We start from the raw sequence: 9,288 nt of genomic DNA, 5'->3' as shown, positions 1-9,288 counted from the left end.
AATGTGGATGTCCAATTTTCCCAGCACCATTTATTGAAGAGACTGTCAAATATTAGTTGACCATAAAGTTGAGGGTCCATTTCTGGATTCTCTATTCTGTTCCATTGATCTATCTGTCTGTTTTTGTGCCAGTAAGTATGGGTAATTTATTTAATCATTCCCATATTAATGCAAATTTGGATTGTTTCCACCAACTTAATGTTTCAGCATTGGAATGGTTACAAAGTTGAACCAGATAAAGTTTTTGTACTGATGGCATTTTCAGATAAGTGAGGGATACAAAGGAGAAGGCCAACAAAACAGGGTGAAAGTGTTCAGATGCAAAAATACAGGGTCGAAAGGATAGTGTAGAACAGGCAACCAAGGCAGAATCAAGAGGCCAGCATAGACTTTCTTCTCATTATAAATTTAATTTTTTAAAGATTTTATTTATTTATTTTTGAGAGAGAGAGAGAGTGGGAAAGAGAGAGAGAGCCTTCAGGCACAACTGATGAAGGGGAGAGGCAGGAAAGGAAGGAGCAGACTCCTGGCTGAGCAGGAACCTCCACCTCCATCCCAGGACCCTGGGATCTTGAGGGGAGCTAGAGCAGAAGGCAGATGCTTAACTGACTGAGCCACCCAGGCGCCCCTAAATTTAAATTTTAAAAGCACGCAGCCTACAGCAAGTGCACTCACTCCCCAACAACTCATCTTCTGCCACAGGAAGAAGTTGCCTGGCCCAAGCTGTAGTACAGTTGAAGTGTGCCTCCCCTGAACCTCTCAAGAGGTTCTACATAGATGCAGATCTTAAGGTTTAACTAAACAAAGCAATCTAGAGAATCTAGCTGAGGTGGATCTTGAGCATTCTCTAACATATTAAGTCTAAACAGACCAACTCAGGGATTCCTCTTACTGTGGCCAACATGGATACCATTGGGGACATTTAAAATGGCAGTGCTTATGACCTATGATTTCAGGTTCACAGCAATTCATAATAAGCATTATGCCCTCATAAATAGAAACTTTTCACCAAAAAAAATCCACAATATATGTAACATTTAGCTGTGAGTTCAGGACGTGGGCAGAATTAACTGGAAGAGATGAAGAGTATCATAGAAGTTGTGCTTCAGGGATGTCTGGGTGACTCAGTCAGTTAAGCCGCTGCCTTTGGTTGGGATTGTGATCTCAGGGTCCTAAAAGCAAGCCCCCACATTTGGCTCCTGGCTCAGTGGGGAGTCTACTTCTCCCTCTCACTCTGCTGCTCCCCATGCTTGTGCTCTCTCACTCTCTCTCAAATAATAAATAAAATCCTTTTTAAAAAAGAAAAGGAAGTTGTGCTTCAAATTAGGTTCATTTGCTTGGATGTGGCAAATCGCTATTTTTTTTTTTTTTTTTTTTTTTTTTTTTTGCAAATCGCTATTCTGAATAGTTTGTGAAACTTGAAATTTATCCATCCAAAATTTCCAAATGTCAGGGAACATAGTAGGGAGGGATGGTAGAAGGGTTTACTTTCTGAAACAGATACAGACTAATTGGAAATCAGGTTTTCTGAGCTCCACTTATCAGAACATGAATGGACTACCCTCTGTAGAACAAAGACCTATTGTGTTGTGTTTACTTTGCTCTGAAAGGGGAAATCCTCTTAGAAGATGGCCACTTGAGTCCACACAATGCAGCTAAACCTTTGGATCTGGAGGAGATTTTGCCATGCTGGGAATGATATTTTCAAGCCATACAGACTATGCTAGAGTAGTAAAAGGAGGGGAATAGCTGTCTCAAGCTCTACTATGGGATGAGCTTTGAAACAGCACTGAGGGAGGCACTTGACGGGATGAGCACTGGGTGGTATTCTGTATGTTGGCAAATTGAACACCAATAATAAATAAATTTATTATTAAAAAAACATTCTTAAAAAAAAACATTCTTGAAAAAAAAAACAGCAATAAAGAAATATGCAGTAGGAGTTGCTGAATATAGAGCCTCAGAACAAAACACCATGGAAGTAACTTCTAAAGGGATTATAGAAAACAATATTCTGGATATCACAGTCTTGTACAAGAACTCCTGGCTGCTAAAATGCTTCCTTCTCTCTTCTCTCCTCTTGACACCTGAAGGAATTTGGGCTTTGGAGCTATCCCTAGTGTCCTCTTGGCACATGAAGACAGGGCATTGATTGGGTCAGAAGCTCAGGGCATCTACTTCCTAGATTTCATGTCTTTATTGTTAAAATTAATATGTGCACCTTTTCCATTTCTTTTTAAAAATAGATTTAATATAATGCTATTATCTTCAGAAATCTACTTATACTTAAAAGCTACTGTGATTAACTTAATTTCAAAGGTAGCTAAGTGTTATATTGATGCACTGAAATTGCTCAGGGACAACAATAAATGTAAAGGCCTGTATAATCTGGCTGTCAGGTGTGCACCAGTGAGGTGACTGATGTCTCTCTTGTGAGTATTTAGGAAAACAAGGTCAATATTCTCTATTGATAGCTCCATAAAAATGGTATTAAAGTTGCTCTGACTACAAGTAAGAAGAATAAGCAGAAGAGGGGACAATGAAACTTCAGCTTTAATTTTTTTGCAGACAGAAAGAAGGCTCATCTGTGAGCCTGCAAACAGCTCCTTCTGAAACTCAGATTTCTGGGAGATGCACCATTAAAAATTACAAGAGCCACTAAAGCAACATGTGAGCTGGAGCCTGACTCCCCATATTTTCAGCCCACCTCTTACCATCTGCCTGGTTAGATATATCCTTCCCCTAAACTAACAGGAAAGGGCAAAGGTACAAGGCAACCTTTCCTAAGGCCCATATGAGGGGTGCAGACTCTTGTGCAGCATGAATAGGAAAGGGAGAGATCACCTCCAGTTGGGGTGGCTTTAGAGGCTGGTTGATGAAGTATGGGCCTCTAAGAATGAGCAGGACCAGGATCTAGAAGGAAATGGAGGGCAATTACAAGGAAAAAATGGCCCGTGAGGACAAAGAGAGGAGAAAGCATACTTGGGAAACAGTGAGTGAGAGTTCCTTTTGATGTGGTAGTATATGACAAGGCTGGGAACATGCATCCTCATGCTCAATTCAGATCAATGCTTGACGTCAGGATGAGTAAAATAGGATTTACTTCTCTGATGGTGGGGTTGCCTTCAAGTAGGAAAATAAGTTAAGAATAAGGAAGAGTAAAGTTTAATTTGATGGTAACGTGCAAGGTAAATTAGAGAGGGAGAGAAAGTCACCGAAGGCAGATAAGTCAGAGGGGGGTTCTTGTAACAGTCAGGCATGAGGCAGTAAGGTCCTAAACCTGTACACAAATGTGTATAGTAGCTCTTTTCATAATCACTCAAAAGTAGAAACAACTTACATTCCTTTGGGTAAATGGACAAATAAACTGGAGCATCCATATAACAGAATAATTACTACTCAGCAAAAAGAAAAGAATGAGCTTGCTACATGAAACAGCTTAAATGACTTTCCAGGGCATCACACTGAGTGAAAGAAGCCTATCTCTAAAAGTGATATATCGTAGATTTCTTTTATGTAATATTCTGAAAAAGACAAAACTATAGGAATTGGGAATAGATCACTGGTAGCTATAGTTCAGAGAAGGGGGTAAATTATGACTACAACGGGGTAGGTAGCATAAAGGAGGGTTTTTTGGGGGTGGTGATTGAACTGCATCCTGATTGTGGTGGTGATTACACAAATTATACATTTGTTAAACTTCACAGAACTGTACACACAGAAAGTGGCTAATTTTGCTACATGATAGTAATTTTTAAAAATCAGAGTTGTCTCCCATTACATGTAACATCTGAAAGAATGAATTGAAACATTTTGTGGTAGTTCAGGATTATATCTTTACAGTTCACCAGCTATATTTACATTAAAAACATCTCTCTTGAATAATAGATAAATGTATCTCAACTGTGGGATAAATTCTTCATGCTTAAGTATAAATTATAAAACACTAAGACAGCAAAAACATTTATTTTTTGAACCTTTCCTTTTCCATGGCAGGCTTTGTTGTTGGCTGCTGCATCCCCCTGTGACAATCCTAGACAAAAGATCCCTTACTTCCTCCTTCTCATACTCTCCACCTGGCTCCACTGGCCAGAATGTCATTTCTGGGAACAACACACTTCCAACTACCAGTGGATTATGGGTTGTTGGAATATCAGTTTCCTTTTTTAACTATTTTTTTTTACAGCAATGATGTTTGCTCTGCTTCTGATCATAACAATTATGCATGTTGATAGTTCTCTTTTTTAATGGAACAAAATGAATGATACCAGAATATCTCAAGAATGCCATGAATGAATAAAAATTCTACCTGCTAATAAAACCTCACACCAAATGCTGAGATACAGGGTACTCTCTCCTTTCTGAGTGTTTGTGAGCGTATGAAAGCTATTTTCCAACATATTTATTTGAATTCCAAAATAAAGTTCACTTTGAAGAAAGCAGGCTTTTCTGGGGACACATCTGATTAACAAGGCATCAGATCCTAAGGGACCTAAGAGGTCTGTCTAAAACCTATTTGAAACCCGAGTGGAAGCCATTCAGCAGTCATCAATGTAAAGGTCAGACATTTAACATTTGGTAACTTGAGTTCAGCCAGAGAGAGAAAAAGTAGTGGATTACTTATATAAGATTGCTAACAAGAGAAAAACGGGCTTCTTTCCAGAGATTAATCTGGGAGTCAGTTTTTTTTAAGGTGCTCTTTTAATAAGATTAATTTTTTTTTCTAACACATCAATATGTTGTGAGAACTGTCATTTCATTTGTAGCCATTAGGAAATTTTGTTCCAAAGTCTTAAAAATTGATAAAACTATTTTGTCCTCCATATTGTGTCAAATATTGATTATATGGCATCTCTTTCTAAAACATTATTGTAAAACATCATGGTCATTTAATATTATGCTTAACGCATTAAAAAATTCAAGAGAACTACTAAAAAAAATTCCACACTCACTCCTGCATTCTTTCCTAGCTGCTTCTACCCCCACTCCTCCCCCCACCTACCACCTTCGACCATTTTAATGCTAGATGGGACTCCTGGGGAAATGGTGGACTGTAGGTCTTGGGGGAGGAGGGAAGATGGGCGAATTTGAAGCAGAGGGAGAGAGAAAGAGATAATTCCCCAAAGAAGGAGAAATGGTCGATTAACCCCTAAGGGGTGGTCCTCCCTGGCGATCCAAGAAAGGCTAATAGCAACTGCAGGGAGAAGATAACAATTCTATTGTCTCTGATTGGCAAATACGAAAAAAGATTGACAGTATCAAGTGGAGGGAATGCAGGGGGCGGGCTGCAGTGTTAAATGGGAGGGGTAACTGAAGACTGGAGCTCATTGATGACGCGATCTTCACGTGACCAGGAGTCGACGTGTGCAGAAGTCCTTATAGTCCAGGGCCTGTTTCCCAGTAGCAGCTCCGTATTACTGAAGGAAAGTGCCCCGGATCCTTTCAGGTCAGTATAAAAGCGGACGCTGCCTTGGGTACCGCGGGGTCTATGAGCCGGAGAGCAGAAGCCAGACGGGGTCGCCACTGTTTTCCCAACATTACAGCCCGCCATGCTCCCTCCATTTTCGTGCAGGAAATTCGGACCTGTTTGGTGGGGGTGGGGGTGGAAAGGGAGAAGGGCGGCCAACTGAGAGTCCCTAGAGAGACGTTGAAAAAATTAGGGAAATAACTTGCGTTTCCCACTCCCTGCTTGCAGGGAACCGGTGGGCACCGGGGAGGGTTGGGGTTGCCTTGAAAGAAGGAGAGGATGAGGACGTGGGACTTTAGATGAACAAGGCCTAGAATCCTGAAAGGGACCGGTGATTCAGGTACTGGCCTGCTCAGCAAGCGCTCCTGTCGGTCTGCAGGACTCTTGGTCTTTTGGGCGCGACACAAATCGAGTGAGGGAAGGAGGCAGGAAAAGCCCCTGGATCCCTGCAGGTCAGTGTAAGGGTGCAATTGCCTCAGGTCCCTTCGGGTATGGGGTGGGGGTGTGAGTGTGAGTGCGTGCGTGACACCGAAGCACATCTTGGGGTCGCCACAGCCTCTCCCCATCCGGATTAAGCGCTGGAGGCCTTTGCAGAGCCTGCAGCGGAAATGGGGCGGGGGCAGGGGAGGCTGGAGAGAAGTGGAAGGGGGAGGGGAAGTCAGAGACTGCATCAGCCGATCTCAGGTGAGTGGCGGGACACTGGGACCGCTTGGGAAACCCCGAGAGGGCGGGAATATTGGAGACCGGCGTCTGACGAGGGAGTTAATTGCTTCCGCGCTGCGCACTCGCGTTTCTGGGCTAGGAGAGGCCTGTAAGCAGGGCCTGCTGGGAAATGGTGGGCTGGAGCCAGAGGAGGAAAGATGGAGCTGGAGCGCGAGGGGGAGGGAAGGGAGGTGGAGGAAGGGGTGGAGTCAGGGGAGTTCTGAGTCTGAGGACCTAGCCTTCTCTAGTTGGAAAACTTTTGACAATTAGAGACCTGAATGAGCCGGGGCCTGTCGCTATGGGAACCTATACTGTGGCTTTTGGTCTGTTTGTTTGGCATCTAGTTGTTTGGTTTCCTTGTTTTCTAGGATTATTCAAAAGAAATACCAGAAAAATATTCAACATGCAAAAGTCTTGTGAAGAAAATGAAGGAAAACCACAGAACATGCCAAAGACCGAGGCAGACCGCCCTTCAGAAGCTGTACCACAGGAGGGAGAAGGAAATCCTCAACTTTCTCAAGAAGGTGTAAGCCAGGAAGCAGAAGGAAATCTTAGAGGAGGGCTGATTCAACCTGGCCCAGGGTTTAAAGAGGACACTCCTGTGAGGCATTTGGACCCTGAAGAAATGATAAGAGGAGTAGATGAGTTGGAAAGGCTTAGGGAAGAGATAAGAAGAGTAAGAAACAAGTTTGTGATGATGCATTGGAAGCAAAGACATTCACGTAGCCGTCCTTATCCTGTGTGCTTTAGGCCTTGAATTCTTTTTTGTCTGATATTAAAATCTGGCCCCTGCTTTCTTTCTGTTAGCGTTTTCTGATGTATCTCTGACCTTCGTTTTACCTTTAATCATCTGGTGGAATTTTGTTTTAGGTAGCTTCCTTGTTACCAGCATCTCACTGGATTTTGTATTTTGACCCATTCCAGAGGTCTGTTTTTCAATTGGAAAGTTTCACATATTTGCATGAAAATATATTCATTCTATATTGTAAAGTAAAACAGAACAGGTTACAGAGCAGTATATTTAGTACCAGTTCACATGTAGGATTAAATCCCAAATTTGTGTGCGTGTGTGTGTATACATACATACATATATCAAAAATTTGACTGCTTATTTCTGTGTGGCGTGAGCTTTTTTCTTTTTGCTTATATGTATTTTTTTCATGAACACATGTCACACACACACAAAAAAAATTTATAAGTAAGAGTTAAATAATTTGCAACCAGCTTATAAGGGCAATGGGGGCACCTAAACTCTGGATGGAAGAACTATTAAAAAAAATGTAAACCTCAAGTTACCTCTGGATCTCTTAGAGGAATAAAACTGGCAGTTATTACAGATATACTTAAGACTCAGTCCTTTTCGAGGGGAAATCATTTGCCTCACAGGGCTGCTGTGAGGAAGAAATGAGGTGACTGAGCTGTGGCTTGGTGGACTCTTGTTCCCGCCTGTGCATACAGAACCCCAACCCACTACAGAACATCAGTTATCTGAGGGAAGGCCCTGACACTTACCTGTGCTCAGGGGCAAATCCATTAGTATGCAGGGCAGTGGGGACTTCCTTGGCAGTCCTCTGCTGTTGAGCCCCACCCTCCTTCCCTGGGTTTTGCCATGCCTGCTGGGCACTGCTACCTCTTCTGGGTCCTTTGCTGTCTGCTGGCCCTCACTGCTCCTGGAACACTGGAGTCCTTGGATGTCAAAACCCACTCACTCCTGGAGTCCCCAATGGGTTGAGCCCCCACTCTGTCTTCCAAAGCCTCTGCTTTATAGTGACTCTTAAACAGGTGAGACTGCTCTAGGATTGCTTGGGCCACAGTGCCTTGCAGGGTTCTTAGCAAACCGCGCCTTCTGTTTTCAATCCCAGGACCCCTCCTCTAAATCGGAGTCAGACACGATGAGGCCATTTTGGGAGTTGGACCAAGGTACAAGTTTGAATTTAAACAATGTTGTAGTCACAGTTGCCTTGGGTCTAAGGACTAAGGTTTTGTCCTCTTGTGAGATGATCTCTCACTAAAGGCTCTTGGAAGGCCCGACTTGCTGGTTCAGAGGACTTTGAATATGGATAAGTCGCACACAGCAATATAGAAAACAGATCTTGGCCATACATTCACTCCTTACAATATGAGTTCACCTTCACCCTACCCCAACTCCAGTTGAAACATGAAAAAGACTAGTGAAGGCACTACTAGTAATCTAAATGTACTAGTAGAAAGGCTATCAGGTAAACGTTAGGAATTGTATTTCCCCTACAGAACAAAAATGTCTTTCCTCCTAATAGTCCCACATACTTGTGTTTAACTGAGACCTCTTATTTTAATATTTAGTTGGTTTCTTGATTTAATTATTACTAAGGAGCTGGTGTTATCCACATTCTGCTATTGACTCAATATTCCACAAGTTTGTTTCTCTAGTATTCTGGCAAGCAATTCCAAAAAGAAAGTGCATGAAATAGATTGTACTCCAAATGTTTCATCAAAGTCTTGCATAATCACCTGCATTAGAACCACCTTGGGAAGCATCTTTAATACTGATTTCTGGGGCTCAACTTAGGACTCACTGACAGGAGGTGGGTTGTAGAAGTAACAGCATGCTCCACTAGGTGATTATGATACACATTGAAGGATGAGGGTGACTGGTAAATACAGTATTTTCCATTATTACAAATCTGAGCTTTAATTAGAAGACAATATTGGTGAATGTTTATTGAAATTTAGAAAGTAGAGGCCTATAAGAGTGCTTGCCTTTAATTATGAAAGACTGACAAATTTATGCATAAAATTTAAAAGATTTCCTTTAATAATACATAAAGCCAAGGGAAGGAATGTAATCTTAGATATACTCTCCTTCACTGCACACCATGTTTGGCCATACATTCACTCCTTACAATATGAGTAAAATATATTCAAGATCTCTTTTTTTATGATCAGCACACAAAATGGTGAGCCAGTCCTACACCCTTTGGCTTTGTTTTAATTTTTTCATTGTGTGATGTCATTTTGGGGGAAATTCATGTCTCCAAACCATTCTTAAAGGTTGTAATAGCCTGATGGATGCCAGTTGGTCTGGACTCTGGTTGCAGTGAGATGAACTTCCAGGGGCTAACTGTACCAGTTTTACAAGA

The 9,288-nt window shown here is 42.0% G+C and overlaps 1 protein-coding gene across 3 annotated transcripts; it reads left to right on the top strand.

Annotated features, from left to right (window-relative positions):
- Nucleotides 1-5,311: 5,311 nt before the first annotated feature.
- TCEAL8 (transcription elongation factor A like 8) lies at nt 5,312-7,511 on the top strand. Of its 3 annotated transcripts, none has more exons than XM_025988129.2 (3): nt 5,335-5,446; nt 5,847-5,919; nt 6,538-7,511. In XM_025988129.2, exon 3 carries the CDS (start codon nt 6,573-6,575, stop codon nt 6,924-6,926), a length of 354 nt encoding a protein of 117 aa, XP_025843914.1. In that variant the 5' UTR covers nt 5,335-5,446; nt 5,847-5,919; nt 6,538-6,572; the 3' UTR covers nt 6,927-7,511. The 3 variants fall into 3 exon arrangements, with proteins under 3 accessions (XP_072601031.1, XP_025843914.1, XP_025843913.1); XM_025988128.2 differs by having other exon boundaries at nt 5,336-5,446; nt 5,808-5,919; XM_072744930.1 differs by lacking the exon at nt 5,847-5,919 and having other exon boundaries at nt 5,312-5,446.
- The last annotated feature ends 1,777 nt before the right edge of the window (nt 7,512-9,288 follow it).

The sequence above is a fragment of the Vulpes vulpes genome, chromosome X (genome assembly GCF_048418805.1).
Source record: "Vulpes vulpes isolate BD-2025 chromosome X, VulVul3, whole genome shotgun sequence".
NCBI lineage: Eukaryota > Metazoa > Chordata > Mammalia > Carnivora > Canidae > Vulpes > Vulpes vulpes.
Note: the sequence above shows the minus strand (reverse complement) of the source record. Positions and strands in the feature narration are given on the sequence as shown.